The sequence below is a fragment of the Aedes albopictus genome, chromosome 2 (genome assembly GCF_035046485.1).
Source record: "Aedes albopictus strain Foshan chromosome 2, AalbF5, whole genome shotgun sequence".
Lineage (NCBI taxonomy): Eukaryota > Metazoa > Arthropoda > Insecta > Diptera > Culicidae > Aedes > Aedes albopictus.
In genome coordinates this window covers 349,379,834-349,407,044 of record NC_085137.1, presented here as the reverse complement: position 1 = coordinate 349,407,044, position 27,211 = coordinate 349,379,834, and the positions used below count along the sequence as shown (strand labels likewise).

Genomic DNA, 27,211 nt, shown 5'->3' with positions numbered 1-27,211 from the left:
TCCAGTACACTTAGTGTACGAGAAAGGCAAAAACGAAAAAAATGCGAGCGCGAGAAAAAAAATGACAGCACAAATTTTCAGAACGTCCGCGCGCCCAGAGAAAACCAGTCGGATTGTGAAAAAAAAACTCGATTTTTCATCGTCTGAAGTTGTAGTCGATATCACTCACAATCCTTAACATGAATCAGAGAGGGCGCGTATAGTAATAGTAGCACGGAGGTCTCAAAATAGTTTGAAATATGAACGACGGAAGCCATCCCAGCTCAGCAATTGCCACCCATGTTTTTTTCATAGGCCATGCATTGTGCTGGCACAGGGCAAGAGTGATTATGTCAAATGATGTCCTTGCATGTCCTGAGGTCCTGAGATGTGAAAGTGGAGCAATTTGTGTACTTCAAATTTATGATGGTCGAAGAAAACCATGAAAATGTTCTGCCAAAGTGAACCAAGACAAAACAAATTTCAAAAATACGAAAGAGATTCGAACTTGGATCATTTTAGTGATATCCAAGCGCTTTACCTCTAGATCATTTTACCTAGCTGAAGGTCAGTCGTTAAGTCAGAATCAAGTTCTAAACATTCTTCTCAAGGATGGTTTTCGTGAAAACGCCATGTTTCGATCAGCCAAAGCGAACCAAGTGTTTGATTTTTCTCAACCTTTATTATTCTTATTATCCTTGTTGTTCAATGACGGCTCCTGTGTTAATGTATCAATATAAGGTGTATCGACGTAACGCAGGTATTCAAAACCAGTTGATTTTTGAATTGTTGAGAATACAATGATTCTAAAATGCAGTGGATTTGGTTTACTCTGGCTGAATGTGATTTGGAAAAACGGCGATCAGGTTCATCGACATATAATTGGATCCTCCAGCACCCGTATTTCTAATTACGTGTTCAATTCTCTCACAGATTGTTACTATGAGTCGGTTAGAAGTTAGAAATCTGACGGCGATGAGGAAAACTTGAAATGTCCATCATCTAGATCAATACTAAAATATTTCGCTGATTCTATGAAATGGTTTACAGTTCACTCTGGCTGGGTGCAATTTCATTTTTTGTATGTTCTGCCAAACAGTAGTTTTGAATTTACTCCACGAAGAACTGTAAGAATTACTGGATTTTTACACTGAAGGTAGATCATCATATTCTTCATCCAATGCCACTAAGGGCCAGAATCGCAATCTAGCGGAACTAAATTAATTACTCCAAAACGAAACATTTTCGACACATGGTGTCTTCGACAAAGTTGTTTGACAGCAGCAGGGGCATCTTTTTCTTAGAACGTAGTAGTTCGCAACTCGTCCGCATAGGTGGCGCCACCATCTAACTTCTTTGTTTTACGTCCTAGAGACTTGGCGTCTTCGGCAAAGTTGTTTATTTTGGCAAAATAAACAACTCTTTCTCAGACGTCAAAATTCCACAGCCTACTGTTTTCGTGTTATTTAAAAAATAAAAACTAATCAATGAAAAAAACAGTTTTTAAAGCTAATTTTGACATTTTTACCAGAAACCATGTGAGTTTAAATGTTTCCCTAATGCATATGTGTCAAGCCAATCACATTGTACGAGAATATGTCGAATATTATCATTAAAAATTTAAAATAAAAATACAAATTCGAAAAAACAGTGTGAATTTCAAGCCTAAATATCTCACAAAGCGCAAAAAATCGCAACATCAAATTTTCAGCAAATACGAAGCAATACTAGGTAAACATACTGCCAAAAATTTAGAGAGGTATTTTTTGGTGTTTTTGAGATAATAGCTTTTTAGTAACAGTATAAATATAAGTGTTGTCAGCATGTAACTTTTTACTGTTACACATTAGGGAGTTTATGTCTTCGAAAAAGTTGTTCATTTTGACTAAATAAACAACTTTTTCCTAGACGTCAAAATTCCACGGCCTACTGTTTTCGAATTATTGTATATAAACTAGATGTTATTGAGAAAAACTGATAATAAAACACATTTTGATGCAATACTATGAACTATTTTTATTGTTTTTACTTCTACGATACATAGAAGTTCAAGTAAATGTCAGTTTACTATTGTCAGCATGGGTCAAGATATCTTTTAATTTTTTGGATGTTAATTTCAAAGTGTTTTAAGCCTAACCTATTTTGTCAATCATTTTAAATTTTAGAGCGCAAAATATCTTATCGAAAGCTTGTGGATCTGTTTCTGGATGGAAAGGACGTTGATCGAAGATTGTGAAACAGAAACTCCACGAAACTGACATGTTCATGACCTACTATGTATCGTAAAACTAAAAACAATAAAAATAGTTCATAGTATTGTATCAAAATGTGTTTTATTGTCATTTTTTTATCAATATAATCTAGTTTATATGCAATAATTCGAAAACAGTAGGCCGTGGAATTTTGACGTCTAAGAAAGAGTTGTTTATTTAGTCAAAATGAACAACTTTTTCGAAGACATAAACTCTCTAACGTGTAACAGTAAAAAGTTACATGCTGACATTACTTATATTTATACTGTTACTAAAAAGCTATTATCTCAAAAACACCAAAAAATACCTCTCTAAATTTTTGGCAGTATGTTCTCCTAGTATTGCTTCGTATTTGCTGAAAATTTGATGTTGCGATTTTTTGCGCTTTGTGAGATATTTAGGCTTGAAATTCACACTGTTTTTTCGAATTTGTATTTTTATTTTAAATTTTTATTGATAATATTCCACATATTCCCGTACAATGTGATTGGCTTGACACATATGCATTAGGGAAAAATTTAAACTCACATGGTTTCTGGTAAAAATGTCAAAATTAGCTTAAAAACTGTTTTTTCATTGATTTGTTTTTATTTTTTGAATAACTCGAAAACAGTAGGCTGTGGAATTTTGACGTCTGAGAAAGAGTTGTTTATTTTGCCAAAATAAACAACTTTGCCGAAGACGCCAAGTCTCTAGGACGTAAAACAAAGAAGTTAGATGGTGGCGCCACCTATGCGGACGAGTTGCGAACTACTACGTTCTAAGAAAAAGATGCCCCTGCTGATGTCAAACAACTTTGTCGAAGACACCATGTGTCGGAAATGTTTCGTTTTGGAGTAATTAATTTAGTTCCGCTAGATTGCGATTCTGGCCCTTAGTGGCAATGGTTAAGAAAACTCATTTTTTCAAAAAGTGGTCTTTGGTTCGGTTTAGCAGAACCCCGACCAGTTTTCTTTAAAAAAAGTCAAAATTCATTAAACTTTTGTAAATCGACAATTTTACAAATCATGCCGTAATTTATGAACGTCACCTACAGGGATCGTTTTATAGCTTGTGAATTGTCCTTATTTATAATATAAGCCTAATTGACGCATAAAAGTTAAAAATAATCCACAAAAAAAACTTACCGATTTTGGCAACATAAGATTTACCTCGTGTTGCCGAAATCGGTAATAAACTGTATTTTATTTTGTCCAGGGTACTGTCTGTAAAAGCGGATTTACATCTTCGGCACTGAAACACGAATTAGTAAGATTATTCATTTATCTTCGATGAAATCATTGGTAAGACATTTATATGTATCAACACTAAGATAGAGATGCAACATTGTGGAATAAATGAATTCAATTTGTTATCAATTTATTTAACAGCTGATTGATTGTTTGCATCGTTAAAAATAATGATGAATGGCTGTTGGTACAAACGTCTCTGCTTGTGTGGCATTGAGGTGGAACGAAAAATGTAGAAGAACTGTTCTATAGCTGAAGATCAAAAAGATAATAGAAAATAAATTGCTAATTGCATTGTTGCACTTGCACTCAAAAGACTTGAAAAGCTTAAAATTTAAGACATTTATTCTTCCAATGATCCATTATTAAAAAAAGAATAAAAGACCATGCGCCTCCATCAGTGCAGATACGAAGGGATTGCATACACCATTCAAAACTCAAAGCAGAAAATGCCTCAGGTCGGATTGATGAAAACAGTATGTCTCCCTATTTGATCCAACTTGTTGCTTGTATTTATTTAGCTTTTTGATTTTAATACTGCATTTCATTCTCCGCTGCGTCACAGCACCATCTCCCTTCCCATTTACTTTGAATCCTCCAGGGCCCGAAAAGCTCCGGCAGTCATGGCAACTTCGCGGACCACAACAAAACATTTCTACTTTTTGCAAGCCGAAGACGGCCAGAACATACCAATTACCTACGCTAAAGAAGCCGCAACACTGACCACTGAGGAGTGAGAAAACGGTGACAAACCATAAATTTGCCAACCGAATGTCCGACTTGTACGTCTACTGCAATGGGCGAACGGGTGGCAGTGGCTCGGCCGCCTCAAAGCACCCCCAATCAGGTGAGTCAGAGCAACAACGCATCGTATATGGAGGAAGAGGTCGACTTGACCAGTTGGGAATGTGACTCTGATTGCAACGCACACGACGTTGTATAAATAGCTAATTGCGATGGTTCGCCATCGCCACCGGTCTAATTACGCGCTCTGATTGGCCTTTTTCTCGTTTACTCCTCGGGCGTCTGGCATGGCAGCAGCGATGGAATCCAGGGTGATGACAAATCGAAACATGAACTGGCTCATCCATGAGCTGTACACCCGAAAGGATTTTGCTCTATGCAAGAAGCTCATCGACAGACAGCTGACGATAAATTATGACAAGGAGTTCTTATATTACACGAAGGTAAGGTCAAAAGGTGGAAAAGCGTGGGTACGTGGGAAATTGTGGGATGAGGGTGTCTCAGAGAGTGACGAGAAGAAGGATGATTTCACCGTTGTTGGTTTTCTCCACCCACTCATGCATAGGGACGGATTCTACGCGACGAGGATAAACCGGCGGATGCCATCAACTGTTTCCAGCAAGCAATACTGGCGAACAAAAAGAACTCGCAAAACTACAAGGAGCTGGCGAAGACACTGTAAGTGTGGGCGATGGGTGGTGGGATAGTGTTACCGTGTCAGTAGCGTGTGTGTACAAATGGTGTACCAGGACTACTTTATGCCAGTGGTTGAACTAAGTGTTTTAAATGGTATCAAGATTCACGTGTGTCTCATATCAACTACGTGTTACGATAGAATGTAGTTGGCAGTGTAATTTTTATGTATTTAATAACTATGTAAATTTTCTGATCTAAGTGATTCGATAAAAGAACATCTACACCATAGCTTCCCAACCTTCGTTTCGCGACCCCCCAACCGCTTGCAGGCACGCTTCGTTTGTTTTACAAAAAGCGCAGTGACGACAGACTGGGGGGTCGCGAGAGCCAAGGTTGGGAACCGTGGATCGACACAGTACGTCTTGAAAAATTCACAATCGTGCCCTTTCAATTTCTAAGCTTTTCAGCGCCACAGCTTATAACTGAAATAATTTCCTACGGTGTACCCATTTTCCAAAGTAGTTTCAGGAAGTTATATCGTTTACCAATAATTATTAAACTCGCCACGGATACGCTTACTTACCTTACCGATCATGCTAAGGCCGGGGTTGCCTCTTCTATACATAGTAGCCGTCTCTATTCCACTCGGTCCATGGCTGTTTGTCTCCAGTTCCGCACTCTGCGTAGAGTCCGCAGATCGTCCTCCACTTGGTCGACCCACCTAGCTCGCTGCGCACCACGTCTTCTTGTACCGGTCGGATGACTCTCGAGAACCATTTTAGTCGGGTTGCTATCCGCCATCCTGATGACGTGACTCGTCCACCGTAGCCTCCCGATTTTCGCGGTATGGACGATGGGGTCTCCAGTTAGCCTAGTGTATAAGGCTATGGGTCGCCAATCCGGAGACGGCGGGTTCGATTCCCAAAATTTTCTCGACTCCCTGGGCATAGTGTATCATTGTACTTGCCTCACAATATACAAATTAATGCAATGACAGGCAAAGAAAGCCCTTCAATTAATAACTGTTTTTTTATAGAATGAGAAAATCTGCAACAGATACCCAAGAGGTGGTTCCTCGGGTGATGTGGGGATCGACCCACTAAAAACTCATTCTCTCTCTTCCTTACCTTCGCGGTACGCCCGTTAGGGATGACTTTGAGAAGGGGGGGACCGTACATGAGTACACTCTAATAGTAAACGTTCCACCAGCTACCGCCTTAAGTTGTTCACTCTCCCCTGGAGGCTCGGGTCCTGACTAGTACTTAGACTACCCGTTGAACTCAAGCTCCTGGGTGGGGAAGGGGGGCCAACTCAACTAGCTGTTGTTCGGCTCGCCATTTACTCTGTAGTTCAAGTACGATTCGAGAAACCGTGGAAGTAACCACATAACGTAAGTGGAACTCAGGCTCAAAAAGTTGATGCCTTTCCGAGTTCGTACGCTGGTGTACAGGGCATCGAAATGTCAAATGCATTATAACATTATTGCCATACTATTTTTCAGTATGTGTACCATTTTTTATTGCTGTGAAGTAAAACAAAGACCTCATAGATCTAGACTGGTAGCACGAGGAGATCTAAAATAGGACATAAATTGTAATAAAACTTTGTAAACTCAAGTCAAAAATACGTTTTATGGCTTTAAATATAAAGGGAGATCGATATGTGAACCGTGGATGTGTTATTTCAAAGATTTCAATGAATTTATGACAAAATGAATAAGTTGATTTCCAGCAGCTAGTTTTGCGCATATCTCCGATGCCAATCTGCGTTCCTGTATTCTTTGCCAAAACTGGAATACTGGTTGGATCAGATGCTTTTTGTTTACCAAAATAAATGACAGTTCGATGCCTTTTATGAAAGATATAACAGTTTCGCGTGCTGGAAAATGATACAAATTTTTCCTTCGCTCTGACCATGGAGTTCCACTTATGTTATGTGAAGTAACGGAGTCCCACTTGTCCGCCCCCATACACATCCTTTCAACAATGTTGTCAGGCGTGATTTCTCTACCGCATACCTCCTGCATACTCGACCTTTGCTCCACGAAACGTGGACATTCAAAGAGCACATGCTCCGCGGTCTCGTCGCAGTCTGCACACTCCGGACATGCGGGGGAGCCTGCGTGTCCGAATCTGTGCAGATACCACCTAAAGCACCCATGGCCTGACAGAAATTGAGTCAAGTGAAAATTCACCTCGCCATGGGGCCTGCTCGTCCACTTGGACACGCTCGGTATGAGCCTGTGCGTCCATCTACCCTTGCTGGAGAAATCCCATTCGCTCTGCCACTTCAGCATAGACGAGGTTCTGGCGATACGCCTCGCGCCTCTTGTGCCGCGTCGCTCGAAGCATTCTTCATCCTCTGCCACCACTAAAGCTATGGGCATCATGCCCGCTAGCACACATACCGCGTCCTTTGAGACTGTGCGGTATGCGCTCACCACCCTAAGGCACATCAGCCTGTGGGTACTCTCAAGTCGCTTCACGTTTCGGTTAACCACTAGCGCCTTCGACCATGCAGCGGCGACATACCGTAGTATGGAGACCGCTACTGCCGCGAGCAGCTTACGCTTACTCGAGACCATTGCCGAGCTGTTTGACATTATCTTTGACAATGCCATTATCACCATGCTTGCCCTTTTGCAGGCATATTCTACGTGGCTTCCGAATTTCAGCTTATCGTCGATCATGACCCCCAATTGCTTCAGTGAGCGCTTAGAGTTGATCGTGCATCCACCTGTGGTGACCACTGTCTGCTGTTCAGACTTGCGGTTGTTTACCACCACCACCACCGTTTTGTGGTGCGCGAGTGCCAAATGTCTCGACCTCATCCAATCCTCCACTATGCCAATTGCGTGAGTTGCTGTCAGTTCCACTTCCTCTATCGACTCGCCGTATACCACGAGGGTAATATCATCGGCGAAGCCGACCAGCTTTACGCCCGGTGGAAGTTTGAGCCTTAATACGCCATCATACGCCGCGTTCCATAGTACCGGGCCCAAGATGGACCCCTGCGGTGATTTTGTAGCTCCTCTCGCCTTCCTCGGTGTCATAGATTAGCACTCTATTCTGGAAGTAGCTCTCCAATATCCGGCATAGGCTAACCGGGTTTCCTAGGTGGTGTATTGCGCACTCAATGGCGGTCCAGCTGACGCTGTTGAACGCATTCTTAACTTCCAGCGTGACGACCGCGTGACGACCGCAATTAATAACTGTGGAGCTGCTCAAAGAACACTAAGTTGAAAAGAGGCAGGCCAAGTCCCAGTGGAGACGTCGAGCCATAAAGAAGAGGAAGACGATGGTTGGTTCTCTCAGCAGCTGATGCAGCTCGTGGTTCATTCGCCTTCTCTAAGTCCCGTCTTCCATGTGCACTCCGCCGTAGATGGTACGCAACACCTTCCGTTCGAAAACTCCAAGGGTGCGTTGGTCCTCTGCACGTAGGATCCATGTTCCGTGCCCATAGAGGACCACCGATCTAATCAGCGTTTTGTAGATAGTTAACTTCGTGTTACGGCGAACTTTATTCGATCGTAGAATTCTGCGGTGTCCAAAGTAAGCACGATTTCCTGCCACAATGCACCTCTGATTTTCTCTGCTGGTGCCGTTGTCGGCGGTAACAAGTGAGCCCAAGTACACGAGTTCTTCAACCGCCTCGATTTCATCACCGTCGATATAAATTCGAGGTGGCGGGCGCGGTGATTTCTCCCTGGAGCCCTGTGCCATCATGTACTTTGTCTTCGACACATTAATGACTAATCTGATTCGCCTGGCTTCACTTTTTAGTCGAATGTACGTTTCCGCCATCGTCTCAAATTTACGAGCTATACTATCAATATCATCAGCGAAACCAAGCAGCTGAACGGACTTCGTCCAACTCGTCCAACTCGTGTTTATCCCCGCTCTGCTAATTACACCCTCTGAAGCAATGTTGAACAGCAAGCACGAAAGACCATCACCTTGCCGTAACCCTCTGTGAGATTCGAAGAAACTCGAGAGTGTCCCTGATACTGTAGCGCGTTCACCCATGAATCCAGCCTGAAATTGCCCTGCGAACTGTCTTGCAATCGGTGATTGACGGCGGTATAAAATTTGAGAGAATATCTTGTAGGCGGCGCTCAGTGGTGTGATTGCGCGGTAGTTTCCGCAATCCAACTTGTCGCTCTTTTTGTAGATGGAACACACGATACATTCCATCCATTCCTCTGGCAATACTTCAAATCTTGGTAATGACCCAGTGTAGTGCTCTCACCAGTGCTTCCCCAGCGTATTTTAGGAGCTCGCTTAGTAGTTGATCTGCTCCAGCAGCTTTGTTGTTTTTCAACCGGCCAACCTCCTCCTCAACCTCTTGGAGGTCAGGGGCCGGAAGTCTTTCGTTCTGTGCACATACTCCTAGATCTGTTCACGCCGCCTTCGGTACTTGCAACGTCGCCATTGAGGTATTCATCGTAAAGCTGCCACCACCGACGTTGATGGTAAGACCTGCCGCTGAGGAGCGATTGGCAAGATCATCGCATATCAGAGCGCCGTTGAGCTAGGAGAGCAATGCCATCAGCCAGTTCCAAGTCATTTAGATGCTCCATGGTAATGGGCTGCCAAAGCAATCCACGATTTGGTTCACGGTCAATCGCACCTACCATGATCTCGTCGATTACGATGAGGAACAGTAGCAGTGAAAGTATACATATTTGCCTCACTCCAGCAACGACCCGGATGTGATCGGACACAACGCCGTTGTGCAGTACTCTGCATGAAAATGCCCTGAACTGTGCTTCAATGAGGCCGATGATTTTCTCAGGGAGACCCTTGAGCCTAAGGGCTTCCCACATGTTTTCGTGATTGAGACGGTCGAAAGTTTTCTCGTTATCAATGAACACCAGGTAGAGAGATTCTTGGAATTCATTGATTTGCTCCAGAATGACACAGAGCGTGACAATATAGTCCACACAGGATCGTCCGGCACGGAATTCTGCGTGCTGCCGTCGGAGAGTTGCGTCAATCTGCTCATGTATCCGGTTAAGGATCACTTTGCAGAGGACATTGAGAACGATACACAGTAACATAATGCCTCGCCAATTATCGCATATGTCAAGTCACCCTTTTTGGGTACCTATACTACGACGCCACAGACGAGGGCACAGACTGGAGTGTGCCAATTACAGAGGGATTACCCTTTTAAATTCGGCGTGTAAGATACTGTCGCGTGTCCTGTTCAACAGACTGCGACCTCTTGAGGAGTCCTTCGTCGGCGAATACCAGGCTGGTTTTCGTGAGGGCCGATCAACGACGGATCAAATGTTTACCCTGCGGATGATCCTAGATAAATTTCGGGAATATAACTTGCAGACTCACCATCTGTTCATTGATTTTAAAGCAGCGTACGATTCAGTGAAAAGAAATGAGCTTTGGCAGATAATGTCAGAACATGGTTTTCCGGCGAAACTAATTAGGCTGATACGCGCAACGCTGGATGGATCAAAATCAAGTATTCGGATCGCGGACGAAGTGTCTACGTCGTTTGTGACCTTGGATGGATTGAAGCAGGGGGATGCTCTTTCAAATTTATTGTTCAACATTGCACTCCAAGGAGCGATTAGGAGGTCAGGCGTGCAGAGGAATGGCTCTATCATCACACGGTCGCACATGCTCCTCGGTTTTGCGGACGATATTGATCTCATCGGCATCGATCGTAGGGAAGTGGAGGAAGCTTATGCTCCTCTGAAGAGAGAGACAGCGAGGATAGGCTTGACGATTAACTCTACCAAGACGAAGTACATGATAGCGGGTAGAGACAGAAGCAGGCCTAGTGGTGTTAGTGCTGAGGTAGTGATTGATGGGGAAGTGTTTGAAGTTGTTGAAGAATTTGTTTATCTTGGAACACTTGTGACATGTGACAATGACGTTTCCCGTGAAGTGAAAAGGCGTATTGCAGCTGCGAATAGGGCCTTTTACGGATTGCGTAGCCAGCTTAGGTCCCGTAACTTGCAAACGCAAACAAAATTCGCTCTGTATAAGACGCTGATTCTTCCGGTTGCTCTCTACGGTCACGAAGCGTGGACGTTAAAGGAGGTAGACCGAAAAGCTTTTGGAGTTTTTGAGCGCAAAGTGCTGCGGACAATTCTCGGTGGGAAACAAGAAAATGGAGTGTGGCGCAGACGCATGAATCACGAGTTGTACCAAATGTACGAAGATGCGAATATTGTCAAACGTATAAAATACGGCAGACTTCAGTGGGCTGGACACGTAGTGCGAATGTCGGAAGAAAGAATAGCGAAAACAATATTCAGCAGAGAACCCGGTAGAGGTAGGCGACTTCGTGGGCGGCCGCGAACTCGCTGGCTGCACGCGGTTGAAGAAGATCTACGATCTCTACACGTTCGGGGAAACTGGAGGAACTTCGCCCAAGACCGACGAAGATGGTGCTCTACTATACGCTCGGCATTGGAGTAAAGTTACTTTGTAGCCAACAAGGTATCAAGGTAGGTACTACGACGCCTTGCATCCAGTCGCTCATTGGAGTAAATCACATCAAAACCTGATCATAAGTGGAAAAACTCAAAATGAAATAATTAAGTTTTCCGTTGTGTTTTTGCTAAGTGTAGTTATTGTGTAATCGTTTGACAGCTAAGCAATGTGCAAATGTTTTGTTTACGCTTATCAGAAGAGGTTAAGTGAAGCTGAAGCAGCCGTTTTCTTTGATATAATTCACAGCGCGTGCTAGTTTTGACCATACAAAGTGAATGAAATTGATAGTCAATCAATTCAACGATGCAGTTTGTTAAAGAAGGTTAATGTTGTTATTCTGTTAATTTAAAACCCAAACAAATTGACGTTGAATTTACATACAATATATGAAAATATTGAAAAAAATATTTGATGGAATCTTTTACCGTACATTCAAAATGAAATAAGTTGATTTTCCGGCTGTTTCCAGATTTCCCGTGTATGATAAAACTATTGTTCCTCTTTCAAATGCAGAAAGAAAACCTTCCGGATGTTTCCGATTTCAAAAGTTGCAACACTTTGAAAAAGTCGTGATAAATATATTATTATATGATATTATTTGCCTTAAAACACTAGGTATTTATCCCTCTGAACGTATTTTTGCTGAAAACTAGAATTCAACAGCTTTCAAGCAAAAAAAGAAGTTTAAAATCGGTCAACTGGTTCAAAAGTTGTGATTTTTTGAAAAATTTTAGTTTCGAAAAATCTTGACTTTTACAATCATAAAATTGGTCACCCTAATGACGAAATAAAAGAATACGAAAACTATGAAATACGTTTCATTACTAATTTGGGTTGCGAAAATGCGTCAAAATAATTTTGATCGGTTTTGATGTACTAGGTGCTCCACTGTGAGTCGGCCGGAAATGCCGCGGTTTCCCATATGTTTTTTATTTTTTTTTTTCGATCAAATCTGACTATACATATCACTACACTACACTACACTACTCCGTGATTGATCTGAGCTGGTACCAATTGTACTGAGATCCAAATGAATAAGGGCTGGGACACTCCACTTATTCTCAAAGTGCAATTCTAGCAGCTCATACATTTTGGATCAATAACGGCGCCGGCCACGTCCTTATAGTCAGTTGGGAAGGGAAAGGAATGTTAGAGTGTGCTGGTTGTTGCTACTAAAGACCGAGATCACCTCTGCATCCCCACAACCAGCACGGAATGGGGTATTTGTTAGACTGAAAGGATGGGAGATCTGGGAGTCACCGCTGGGTCGGTGATGCGATCCATGGATAAGGGGTTATTTATAGTGTTCGTAAGGTGATAGATTGTGTGGTGAATGAGGTGAATAAGATCAAGCGGCACAGCTCGCTTTGGTTGCATAACTTGTAGGCGTTATATACACTGTGCTGTGAGTGAAAATTTGAAGGGAGGGAAACGACTTTTTTTCCAATTCGTTTCTGGTTCTAGCGATGGCTATGAACATATGAATATACATGAGTTGTATACAGGGGATGGCCAAAATGTTTGGGATAGGCAACTTTTTTTTTCTCTCACAAAAAAGTTCAACATGCTATAACTTTTCATAGAGCGCATCAAAAAATCTCAAATTTTGGACTGTTCGTCAACCTATTATATGTGCATCATTGATACAAATTTGGGCTCGATTGATAAATATTTCGCAAAGTTAGAACCGTTCGGGTAAAACACCTTTTTTTAGACAACTCATTTTTGAGCTGTCATATCTCGGAAACCAGTGAACCGAATTGAATGAAATTTTGAACGTACACTAACAATATGTAAGTGCTTCGCAAACTATTAAAACATAGGTACTTTTTAAACGTTGAAAAAAGTTGTCATGGATTGACACTTTTTGGATTTTTCTCGAAAAAATGTAATTTTTTTACATCAATGTCAATAAGTTTTAATGTTGATATCCAAAGATTTTCCACTTCTGTTCTTAAATTATCTCTAATCAGATATATTAGAGCCTATTTAGATTGAAGGAAGAACACATTTAATAATTTTTGTGTGGTATTGTAAATTTGACTTATTTTCCTCTGTATGGGTAAAAATTTCAACCCGGTATAACGTAATTCGCCGTGAGAAAATATTACATTTTATAACGTCGTATTAAGTATCAATATATTGTTGATAAACGTTAAAAAATTCATTCAATTCAGTTCACTGGTTTCCGAGATATGACAGTTCAAAAAATAGTTGTCTAAAAAATAGTGTTTTACGCAAACGGTTCTAACTTCGCGAAAAATTAATCAATCGAGCCCAAATTTATACCAATGATGCACATATAATAGGTTGACAAACAGTCGAAATTTGAAATTTTTTGATGCACTCCATGAAAAGTTACAGCATGTTGAATTTTTTTGTGGAAGAAAAAAAATTGCCTATCCCAAACATTTTGGCCATCCCCTGTATATAGAGAAGAGAGAGAGAGGAAGTAGATAGAAAGATACAAAGTAGGATGAAAGGGACGGGCCAGGGATTGAACCCATGACCTTCTGCATATGAATCAGAAGCGGTAGCCACTAGACCACCAAGCCCGTCGGCCGGAAATGCCGCGGTTTCCCATATGTTGCAGAATAATTAATGCAGTAGTTGTGCAGATACTACGGGGTCAGCCTTGAGCATTTCAGCTGATATGCGATCGATCCCTAGGGCCCTGTTCGATTTCATGCTGCGGATGGCTGGTTCTATCTCCTGCACTGATGGAGCTTCGGTGTTGACACGGGTAATGCGTGGAACCCTTGGCGGATCATGCAGAGGTGTTGATGGCGTAACCGACACTTGAAAAAGGTTTTCAAAGTGCTCGAACTAGCGTTTCAACTGGGCAGCCGGGTCGGTCAGTAACTGTCCAGACGTGTCTTTCACGGACATCGTTGCATTTATCTTGGTCCCACTAAGGCGACGTGAAACATCGTAGAGGAGACTAGTAATCCTACATTATAGAGATGTGCGGAGGCGGCCATTGTGAGCCAATCGAGCAGAGAGAACTGTCAAAGTGTGAGCCAAATGAACATGTTTATCTTTTGTAGGAAGGCGTTGTTTGAACGGCACCCACGGCGGCGGACCCAGCGTGCATCAGTGTGTGAAGGAGATTTCGTCCGGGTGCCGGTGTCGCGCGCTTTTGCTTTGGTGGGTCGTTTATTCAACCAGCGATGGAGACACATAAATGGGTGAGCTCGTTTCATGCTATTATTTTATTGTGAATATTCGTTGTAAATTACATGACTGTCTACGTAGACTTTTTTGTATTCTCCAAAGCACACTTTGTATAGTCCGTCACTTCAAGTAACGGCGCTGACTCTTTTTTTTTGCAGACTAGATTAAGTTTTGAGAAGAAACATTGATCGATTATCTGACATGGATGATCCATTGTTTGCTTTCCGCGCGAAGCGAACAATAGGGCAAAAGTCTTCACGGTATGATTCAAAATCAAAAAGATATAGGGCCAAACTTAATCATGATGCTGCGATACACTCTTCAGTAAATATAACCAAGGAAAGGAAGTGCATGTTCAGTATCAGAAAGTGGCAAATTTTCAAAGCTGATCGGTGCGCCACCTTGCGGTTGAAATCACGCTTTTTACACGGAAAATTTTAAATTTTTATACACTTTTTTAGACCAGCTGGTATACATTAACAAGGTATCAACATAAAGGTGCGCAGTGATAAATATTTTCGTATTTTGATTTGCGAGATAAAAAATACGTAAGTTTTGGCGAAAGGGAACGTTCATAAATTACGTCACTATATGAGGGGGAAGGGATTCAACAAAGTGTGACGACCCATACAAAAAATCAGAGGTCTCATATAAAAAAGTGTCACATATGGGGGAGGGGGGTTGAAAATGGACATTTTTTGCGTGACGTGATTTATGGATGCTCCTAAAACTAAAAGGATACCACAAGAAGATGTCACGAAGCCGTGCACTGACAGTTCAGCGAACTTGTTTACATGGACTTAGTCTCTGGCGGAAATCCGGCAAAACTGTTTTTCGATACAATTTTAGTTAAACGGTAATTAGACGATTGGTTTTGTACTACAGTAGACGTTCGATAACTGCAACATGTTTACGTTTCACTTAGCGAACGAAAATCCGATAACTGCAACGCCTGACGGTGTCAACAAACCATCAACTGACGTAAAATGAACGTGAACTTCATCCGATTGTTCATTTGGGCTAACATGGCGCACCATTCTGACATTTGGCGGTGCGATAACTGCAAATTTATTGCACTTACCGAACTTGCAGTTAAAAAGCATTGCAGTTAAACCGTTTGCACCGACCGAACGTCTACTGTAGTATTTAGAGTTGAATATAATCGATATTTCCGTATCATAATGGTTTCGGGACGGAAAACGTACCGCGCGGCCCTTGTAAAGATTCCAAACCGCTTCTTACGAAAGTACACGTGATAAACTCACTTGAAAAGGAATATCCACCTTGAGGAAACTCTGCAATGTTATCTCCTATTAATCCGCTAGTACACAGGGATAGTTGACCCTGACGAAATGTTAAATTACCAAAAAAACAAATCAATGCTTTGCTAAAACATGTTTTGGCACGATCAGATTTTCATTAGTGTCAGACAAATGTTGGCCCTTCAGTTAATTCTTTGTTAAATATTTGACCCCGTGTACTCGGCGGCTAAGAATGAAGTAAAATACTATAAATTACGGCTGAAGACACGACATAGGATTTGAATCGCAATTGGAAAACAAACATGAAACATTCTGTGACAATAAACAAAAAATGATGCAATTCATAAACCCATACTTGAAAAGTCTTCTCGAATGCTCTGAAAATTTAATTCAGTTGGACTTTCAGATGCTTTCCGCAAGTCACAACCCGTATAAAAATGAACCATTGAATCTATTGGAAAAACAGTGGAATACCAATAGATTCTTATGTTAACAATGATTTCTATTGTAAATGTATTGTTGTGCACATTGCAAAATGCCATTCGTTTTTGCGATTACAATTGATTAACATTAGATTTCAATGTTACAGATGTTTGTATGGGCACACAATAAACTAACATTAAAATTCATTGTTATCTTTGAATTTTACACCGAAACTCATTACACTCAAAAATGTTACATTCACACAAATTTTAAAACTGTTCGTGAGATCGCATTTTAATGAAATTTTAATGTATTATTTAAGTATGTACTAATTGTTCATTAAACCAAACGAGAATGTCATGCCAAAGTTAAATATTTTAAATACACGCACACCCATCATTATGCATCCCATGGGATTTGGTCGATTTTGTGTTCTTTGGAGATATTTTTTGGGTAACTTGTTTTTTCCGTGTATACCGTCCGCCACGCACGACGGCGATGGTGTTTATGTTTTGTTCCGTGATTCCGCAAAGAAAGTGACCGTGTGCGTGTGAAAATTTTCCGAGAGGACCATTTCTGTGGGAGTTATTTCCGGTGGAAGTGGAAGCTGAAACGGTGGTGTCGACGACCGAACGGATTCCGATGCGGTGGCACCGCCAACGGAAAAAAAATCAGCATGTGCATTGATTCCGCAGAAACAAGCAGGAGCGATGTGACGTATGCGACGATTGGTTAGAGTGCATCGTGGAGCCGGGACCAAGGCCAGCACATCCCCTACAAGCTGGCATTCCTGATGCAAACGAGGAAGCCAGAGGAAATCGCAACGATCGGTCTATTGCCGTAATTACAATTACAAGGTAATTACAAGTTTATATTATCTACCCTTAATTTTCAAATATTGCGTTTCCTAGAAACCAAGAGTCGAATGGCACAAATCTGGAACAAGGACAGGCCCAATCCAGACGAGCTTTGTCGGATTTCAGGATATAGATCGGGTCGGACGCAACCAGACAACAGGATTCCATCCAAGAGCTACATCCCGAGCGTTTAAATCGATGTTCAACACCATCCAGGAGTGGCCGATGCAACCGGGTGGCGCGTCCATGGAGCGTACACGCAAGTGCGTCCTGACAGAATCAAATGAGAGGATGTACACGAGAACGCAACGCTACCGTGCCGCACCCTGTGCTGCCAATGCATACCCCAAAGGAACGCTGCGGCGACGCAGCGTGAATTAATGCTCGTGTGCATCGTTTCTATAGGTAATATCAATTCTCAGATATGAATGAGGTTAACACGGGGGGAGGGACCTATTTTTGCCAAGTCAAGAAACCTAAAAAAAGCCGAAAAAGACCAAAAAAGCCGCTAAACCCGCAAATGTTATGCAGGTTTCGCCGGTTTTTTTTCGTCTTTTTCGACTTTTTTGGGGTTTTTCAACTTGCCAAAACTAGTGTTGCTCCTCCTGGGTAAGCATGAAAATCGGTAATATGATCCAGCTTCATTTGCTGTTGTTGTCGATCGAGAGTAATCTCAAGCGGACCGGCATCCATCCGCATGTAAGTTGATTTTTGTCCGTTTTTGTTATTTTTATCAAAGAAACTATTACCATTGGCTGGTTCGTCTGTTTTTCTAAATATGCAGTTGAAATTGCTGTGTTCAAGTTTGCTTGTTTAAATTTCATTAACAACTCAATAACCTACTGCACTTTATGCGTTGCATAGTCAAATGTTTATGTACTGTCAAATTATATGTTTACCGAAAAATGGTTCCACTTCACAAACTTTCAGAAGAATCCATATTTTTATATGTATAAACATTCCACGTTTTGATGTTAAAATTGAATACTGGCACGGCTTCTCCAATCATGTTGGTATTGTGGGGTTTATCTAGGATTTTATTATGTTTTATACTCGGTTTTACAGGGAACTCTCAGGCAGACAAATTTAGTAATAAAAATTTCAGGATACAATGGAAATTTCAAACTTAAGAATCATCTTTTGCATTTGAACGCTTGGAATGGTCTTTCAATATAGGTTCGCTCTTTAAGCTTGCAATGCGTACATGCCTTTGAGTCAAATTTGATAGCTTTCTCATAGGTAAGCTATCAAACCCGACTCAATTCTATGCTGTGTCTTCAAGCTTCAGTCTATCAAGTGTCTATGAGTGCACAATAATGGTTAAGCACGCTGTAATGTTACTTTTGTACCTCATCACCCACTAAATGCAACTACATTAGTGGACTAATAACACTTAGCGCGCTTAGGCACGGTTCCATCATGCCGCAAAAAGTGTTGCCACATATAGTGTTTAGTTCGCTAAACCCAGTTATCTGGCTGGTGGGGCATGGGAGCCTAAGCTTCGACCATTATTGCAATAAGACGTTACTTCAGACATTAGTGATTCGAATATTTGAAGAACCATTCAAACTATATAGAAGCTTGTGTATAGTCAACATTTAACGAACTTAATCTATGCAATATTTTGCATTTTACGGCTTCGAACGATCTTCAAGTATAGGTTCAAGTTGTAGTATATCGAGTTTTTTTAGTGCTACAATAATGGTTAAGCACGCTGTAATGTTACTTTTGTACCTCATCACCCACTAAATGCAACTACACTAGTGGTCTAATAACACTTAGCGCGCTTAGGCACGGTTCCATCATGCCGCTTATAGTGTTGCCACATATAATGCTTAGTCTGCTAAACCCAGTTATCTGGCCAGTGGGGCATGGGAGCCTAAGCTTAAACATTAAACATTAAACATTACTCGATTTACGACATGATTGATCCAAATATTAGATAATTGTTCGATCTGTGTTCTTAAAATGTAGCCCTGAATGTAGCATAAAATATACAAGCTTCAAGTCCAAATGCATAAAGATAGTTCAGATTCACTGTTTTTCAGAATTTTCTCAAGCAATCAGTAACAAAAGTAAAAAGCAGAAATAGATCAAATCATGCCAAAATGTTCATAACCGCTTGTAAAATAAAACTATTCCAAAACATTAGAATTTTCTGTTTCACAATAGAAAACAATTCCCAAACAATAGAATCTAATGTGTAATTAAGTCACTGCTCAAAGAACAATATGAAAACATAAGAATCTTGTGTATCACAATAGAAAACAATTCCCAAACCATTGAATCAAATGTGGAATCAGTAATAAAATTACTACTCAAAACAATACGTTTACCGTGCAATTCACTGTTTGAAACAATTCGAAAACATAAGAATCTTCTGTATCACACAAGGTATCACAATAGAAAACGCTACCCAAACCATTGAATTCAATGTAAATACAGTACAAACAGTATGTTCTGTTTCACAATATTAAACAATTCCAAAACAATTGAATCAAATGTGGAACCATAAATAAAATCACTACCCAAAACAATACGTTTACCGTGCAATTCACTTTTTGGAACAATTCGAAAACATAAGAATCTTCTGTTCCACAATAGAAAACCATCCCCAAACCATTGAATCTAATGTAAGATCACAGTTCAAACAGACAGTTCTTGGCATATTTAACAGTTCAAAACAATACAAATACATAAAAATCTACGGTATATTTGATTCCCCGTATATGTATTAACAACATTTCATTTACATTAGAATCTTCTGTTTTGCGAAAAAACTTGTATGGAAAAAATCCCTTTTTTGTATTGTTACGATACTTAACAACCTATACAATTCAATGTGAAATGCTCATTCACATTTGATTCTATTGTTAGAAACATTTGAGTCTATTGTTTTTCTACTGTTATTTTTACATTGAATTCTATTGTGAGAGTATGGTTTTCAATGGAACTGTTACATTAGAATCCTATGTTTTTCTATTGTATTTTTTATCCGGGAAGACAAAACAGTTTTTATGCAATTGGTTTTAATTTTTAATTTTGTAGCCGAACTGGTGTCAGCCGTTAAGCTATTAAGTGGAGTGTGAGATCGATTTCCGATCCAGTTGGAGGAAACTTTTCATCGAACTGAAAATTCTTCACTTGATGTTATGTATCTTGGTCGTTAAATACTGCTAGTAGGGTTAATTCAGTTTAGCATCTGATTGAATACAGAGCGGCTTTATAATGAGGTGAAAACAAATCATGATGTACGCAGAAATCCCCTCGGAAATCCCCGCAAATAAACACAAACGTGTTTCTATTCAAATGCAGTTCAAAAAGTTTTACCACCGACGAAGTTTACGTCATCTTGTTGGTTTCACAGATAATGTTTTCCACCAATACAATCATGTTACTCCTATTTGTCTACCTTGCTGATGTTTTCATTGACGGTCGTAGTTGTTGACGTTTTGAAAGTGGTATAGCTATGAGGAACAAAGAGCAATAACAGGCCATCCCCAATAATGCGGGCCGAAACTGAGAAAACCGTTTGCAATGCAGACTGATTTTGTAAACAAATGTTTGAACATGATCAAATTTCATTTTCACGGATAAGGGTGCATTCAAACATTACGTAACGCAAAGAGGGAGAGAGGGGGTCTAGCGCTTCGTTACGCTTCATACAAAATATCAAAATTTCTCATACAAAAGTTGTTATGTTGGGGAGGAAGGGGGTCTAAAATTATCAAATAATTTTGCTATACGTAATAATGCTTTGTTCTAGAATTTCCTGAATATATGGTCGATTTGAATCTGAACAGAGTCATGAACTTAAATTTTCTTTTTATATGCTGTTAAATGGGATAATAATTTCAGCAGTAATTTGTGAAAATCAAACGCATTGTAATGCACTTGCCCTTAAATAAGGGTGGCTTTGACCTTTCTGTTCGTAATTTACAGTGCTGATTCATTCGTTGGGAGCTCGTTAGATGAGCTGACGATTGGGTGTTCACTGGTTGGGGCAAAATTAACCTAAAATAAAACTGTCAAAGTCAAAATCGATGTCGAAACGAATTCGACATCTGCGCGGCGATGAATCTGAAATTCTTTCAGGATTTCCTTCTGGGATTTCTCCAGAAGTTCTTTCTGAAGTTACTTCAAGAGTTCTGGGGTTCATTTAGGAGTTCTTTTTGTGATTCCTCCGGAAACTTTCATTTGAAATTACAACAAAAACTCCTTGGAATTCTAGGAATCTTCTTGTTTTTTGGCAAAAAAAAATGAATAAAATGAATAGTTAATAGAGCTGTGATCATCAGGTAATCACCCGACCTCTTTTCGCTCCCCTACGACCACGTGACTTAGTGAAAGCCTCTTACCAGAATAAGGATTAAAATAAATTTTCAGTAATTTGATGATAATTCGAACTATGTTCAGATAAAATATAAACTTCAAACAATTAGATAGGGTTATAGTTGAGATAGAGAGAGATCGAAAGAAGAACCATTTCGAAATGCAATCTAGTACAATAAAGCCCCTTTCTTGGCCAAAAAAAAAAATCCGTCAAGCAGTCTAGCCTTCTATAAAAATGAACTAATCGACATATGGAGAGAAAATCTAGAACAAAATCGAACGAGATCGCATCGAAATAGAAAGATATCGACATACAGAGAGAAAACATATATGCAGATTGAAGGAACCGACCGAACTATCAAGATAGGAGATATCGAGATGAAGAACATCGACATGCGGATAGTCCAGGGGGAATGACACTTCCTTTGCCATCCGGAAAAATCCGCATGCATTTATCCGTTGCTAACCGTCGTTAACCGTGTTAAACTGCTGCTCAGTTAGCGACGGTGAGGAACGGAAAAATGCGGATTCCCCGGTTAGGAAAGGATATGTCATTCCCCTTGGGATAGTCGACTTTATAGTATAACAATTATAACATTTAATTGAAAAATGGTCCCATAAACTCTTAAATATGTATTCAATGGATGATTTCAAAAATACTACATCGTTTATCACAGAAGGATTTCAACAAAGTTACTGAAAATGTACCATGCATTCATTTAACAAATAAAAAATCACGAATTTCGCATTAAGAATAATTGACTGTAACCAACGGACATTTCAAAACATTTATACCGGTTTACTAGTCGTCTAATTACACGATCAAAATTTAATGCGCAAGAACGAAAAAAATATTAAGGAGACCTCAAGGATGAAATTTGCCACTTTTTGAATGTGCGATTTGCACTAAGTTGCTCTTCCGTTCCGTGCTGACAATGTAGTCTACCCTACTAACAAAAAAATCCTTCCTGGGACAAACGTGGAGATGCAGCGATTCGCGGTCTTTTTAACAACGTTTGTCTTACTAACATTCCCTCCCTTCCTCGATGACCGTAAGGACGTGGCCGGCGCCGTTATTGACCTTAATATAGTTGAGAGCTCTCGAACTGTGTACATTGAGAGTAGTTAGCTAATCCCAAGCCCTATTCATTGATTCCTTGTGCAATTTCGATTGCTCTGGTCAATTACGGAGTAGCAACTACGAATTGTGCGGTCATCAATGCTCATGCTCATGCTCATGCTCATGTAGGAAGGCGTTGTTTGAACGGTATTGCAATCGACGTATTACAAATATTTATTTTTATTATCGAGAATTTGATGGCATATGTAAATTTAGTAAGAAGATATATTCAAATGCTTTCAAAAGCGTATGCACATGAAGAAACTTTTGTCGCTGCTCTTTTCGAATAATCTTTCATTGCTGCTGCTTGATTCACTTCTGCCGATTTGATTCGCACTGTTCTTTGAAATGCGTTTCAGCTTTCTTCGATTGCTCTGTTATTTTTTCAAAATTTGGGAAAAAAAAGTTCGAATATAATTAGCAAACGTAAACAAAACAACTTGCACCACAATAAGGTCACGCAAAAGTTTGAACATCTAGCTATGTGGCAAGTGTTGGAAGCTGTTGTAAACAAAACAAACAGCGTTACCGAATCGACATATGTAACTTCCGCTCATCTCTATGTAGAGCAGTGGTCACCAAACTGCGGCCCGCGGGCCGCATGCGGCCCTCGAGACGGTTTACTGCGGCCCGCGAACTGATTTTTCAATATGTTGGGATATGGCCCGCTGAAAGAATGAATAACTAAAAGGAAGATTTGCCAATATTTGTTTGACTTGTAAGAAAATAAAATCACCTTCTATTTCTTTCTACCTCTTAAAAAATATTGAAAGCGCAAACAAAATGGGCAACTCATGCTACTAGGGGCAAGACACATCTAACAAGAGCAAATCTGTGTTCTAGGTGTTGCTCAGAGTTCCTCACAGCTCTTCAGAGTTTCCCCCATTTATGCCAAAGTGTGATCTGGCAACAATGTCAAACTGCAAAGTGTTACATGTGCTGTATGAAAATTGCAGTTTGAGGGATGCCTTTCAACAAATTTCGTCGATCATCGATAAAAAAAATAACTCAGAATCTCTCAGAGTTGCTCTCGTTTGCACAGTGTCTTGCCCCTAGTCATGATATAATTCTCAATGATGAATTGCAGCGTTCAATAATAGAAACATTTTTTTTCCAATACATGAATATAATAATATACTTTCAGTAGTGTCGTATTTATTTTTACAACTGTTTCTTGTTGATTGCTTTATCCTGGCTTTTGGCTATATTCGGCATGCCCTAAAAAACATCAAATTTATGCAAAACTGCTAAATAAAAACAAAAAGTACTCAGAACAGCAAATTCAGCATAAATTAACGAAAAATCATCTGAAAATAAACAGACAATATTGATGCTTTTAGTCTTTTCGTGAAAATGGATCATGCGGAACTGACTTTTGGAGAAATGGGGCATTTGGAGATCGATTTTTTTTTTAAATTTAGTTCAAGTTGAATTATTGAATACTTTGCGGCCCGCAGTATCACTGCAGAATTCAATTTTGGCCCGCATAGGCACTAAGCCTGAGGACCACTGATGTAGAGGATTTCTAGAGGAGACGGATGCGCCAGTGTTTGCGGATTTCTCGGCTTCGTCGGCAAGGCTGCCCACACTCTTTTGTCCCGTCTACATGAGCGTTTCACTTCCTTCTTGAGAGCCGAATAGCGCTGACGGGCTACGGCTTTGGCTCCTCGTGTTTTCGCTCGCAGTATCGCGGCTTTGGCGTTCCTTCGCTCCTTTATCTGTAATCCACTGCTTCCTCAGGGTGCGTAGCTCACCCAAATTATTCTCGCCGGTGGCAATTGAGGCGTTCTTGATGGCGTTCCATTTCCATTGATCTTCTACGCTTCCACCTTCTGGAATATCCGCAGCACGGTTCTCTAACTTCTTGACCTTTTCACCGCAGCGTCTTCCAGTCGGCGTGTGTTGAACCGGCGCCCGATTTCCTCTTCATGTCGATGGATCCTGGCAATGCGCAGTCGGACCTCTTCAATTAGGAGATGATGGTCAGACGCAATATGTCTCCGTCTCCATTTTCGGCTGACGCAGATGTGGCCGACTTGATTTTCCGTGACGCCATTACGGGAAACCTATGTCACCTTGTGCACTGGTCGATGAGGAAAGAGCGATCCCCCAATCACCACGTCATTGTTGCCACAACACTCTGTAAACAGCTCTCCGTTTTCGCTCATTTCTCCAAGACCATGGCGTCCCATAACGTGCTCATAGTCCGAGTTGTCGTTACCAACGTTCACGTTGAAGTCGCCCATGAGGATCTTGATATCACCTTTCGGAATTTTATCCACGGCAGCATTCAGTTGACTGTAAAAGTTCTCTTTATCTAGCAATTCGGCAGCATCGGTTGGCGTGTAACATTGGATCATGGTAAGGTTTCGAACCCGTGTTCTGAAACTGGCTACAATTGTCCTCTCATTAATAGGTTCCCACTTCATGAGCGCTACGTGGGCGTGAGCGCTGAGCAGGAAACCAACTCCACGGTGGCGAGGAGCGTGTTCACCTCGTGGGCCAGAGTACAGCAGAATTTGACCCCACGTCAATCTCGCTCAGTCCTAGCATATCAAGCTTCATACGGCATGCCTCATTGGCTAGTTAAGCCGGTTATAGGACAAAAGGTCGAAGGTTAAAAGGTCGATGGTCAAAAGGTCGAAAGGTCAAAAGGTCGAAGGGTCAAAAAGTCGAAGGGTCAAAAGGTCAAAATAAAAAAAAATAAGTAGGACAAAAGGTCGAAATGACAAGTGGTCAAAAGGTCAAAAGGTTGAATGAAAAAAAAACGACTGAAAATAATCTTAAATCCTTATTATCGTCTAGTAAGAAATTTATGCTTTCATTGGAACTTGGCAACATCTTTTCAATTTAGTGGTCGTTAAGCACTTACAGAGTTATTAAATTAAGGGCTTTCGGAAGTGTAGAATTAGCGTGATGTTAAAATACACATAAAAATAAAAACAAGAAAAAAGGGCTTTCGGATGTCCCGTTCGGAATGGGAATCGATCCTTTAGTTTGTGCTTTGTATAACAGTTTATCTAATCCATCCTTTTGAACAATGGCAGTTCTTTGAAGTAACATATTCACGGCTATATGCGTAATGACCATTACTGTTTCCTATATAATTTTGCCTTCTTTTGAACATAGGCTGTTCTTTCTAAAAATGCTTTATGACAATTTCTGACGTACTTACCAATAATATAAAAGTTATTAATATTCTGCCTACTTTTGAAATAGATCGTTCTTTCGAGTTATACTATAATAGCGGTCATTTTTAATTTGACTTTAGATATTTCCAAACAGATTTGCTTCAATGATCTACTAAAATATCAAAAGATGTAGATACCAACGTTCCGTTTTATATGTTTAGTCAATGTACTTCTTATATTCGCTGAATTTTTTGATATTTTTGCGTAATGTTTCTATTTGTTTTAACCATTAATTTTTATTTCATCCAAATATTCATACTGATTATGACTGACGGAAGGCGACAAAAATATGGCGGACATCATCACGCTGCAAATTTCAAACGCATCCTGGTCCTTTCAGTTGTATTATATCTACAGTCTTCGAGCTTTTAACCTTTCAACCTTCTTCCTTTAAACATATTGTCTTAGTCATTTTTTTGATTTCGACCTTTCGACCACTTGCATTTTCGACCTTTTGCCCTAGTTATTTTTTCATTTCGACCATTCGACCTTTTGACCACTTGTATTTCGACCTTATGACCCTTCGACTTTTTGACCTTTCGACCTTTTGACCTTCGACCTTTTGTCATAGAACCATTTGAGCCTGTTTACCCTGTTGGGCTAAGGTTAATACATTACAAGTTCCAATTCTTGTCCGTTGTTTCGTGCTAAAAGTCGTTGCCGTTGAATCAGTACGTAATCTTTCATTTTCGGTTTCTGTTACGGTTCTCTGGTATGGTATGTATGGTTTGCAAAAATATATATATGGAGAAAAATAAATTTTTGTGTTGTTGCGGTTCTTAACAACCTGTACAATATATTGTAAAAATCTTATTTACATTTCACTGTATGGTGTCTACATTCCATCATATTGTTTTTGTATTTTTATTTTTACAATGGTGTCTATCGTAAAAATATAGTTCTAGTATTGTTACAATACAACGTTCAGTTTTTCTACTGTATTTTTATTCGGGAAACCATGCTCTAAACTAAATCAATTGTTTTATCAATTTTCAGGCATGTAACATTTGAATATTTGAATGGTGACATATTAGAGAAGATAAAGCTTGAATTAAAAAAAAATACAATGATTTTGAACATTGATACCACATGCTAAATATACAAACTTGCAACAACACGGCCAAACCGTTGTCTTCGTTTGACAGCAAATTGGCTCGGTTGACTACGTGTCGCACCCTATCCTAGAGTATATTTGGTATCCCTCTCGTGACGAACCAGCACAATAGTGCTGTTGAGCGGTAAAAGTTTTGCATATTTTTTCATCTGAAAATGTTTTATCTGTCGCATATATTTTATTTCCCATTTATCTAGGTAGTCAAAGCTAGATATCGAAAGTTAAAGACTAGTGTTTTCAAATGAGGAAAAATCACTGTTATTTTGTTGGAATATCTAAGAGTTCTGGAGAGCCAAAGTTAGCCATTTGTATGAAGATTTCACTTTTTGGCGCTTCGTCCCAAAAGGGGTATGGGGAAGTTGTCCGGAGACCACATATGACGGCTATAATTTCCAAGATGGCGGCTTAAAACCCAAGATGGTGGTCCATAACTCACG

General features: G+C 40.3%; 1 protein-coding gene across 1 annotated transcript in view; it reads left to right on the top strand.

The window, feature by feature from the left end:
* The first annotated feature begins 4,058 nt into the window (after nucleotides 1-4,058).
* The window catches only part of LOC109430809 (Bardet-Biedl syndrome 4 protein homolog), a 33,791-nt gene continuing 10,638 nt past the window's right edge, over nucleotides 4,059-27,211 (top strand). Inside the window, exons 1-3 of the mRNA XM_029866270.2 lie at nucleotides 4,059-4,307; nucleotides 4,502-4,647; nucleotides 4,770-4,882. Of these exons, the coding sequence (XP_029722130.2) occupies nucleotides 4,232-4,307; nucleotides 4,502-4,647; nucleotides 4,770-4,882 (335 nt within the window). The 5' untranslated portion in view covers nucleotides 4,059-4,231. The remainder of the gene's footprint in view (nucleotides 4,308-4,501; nucleotides 4,648-4,769; nucleotides 4,883-27,211) is intronic.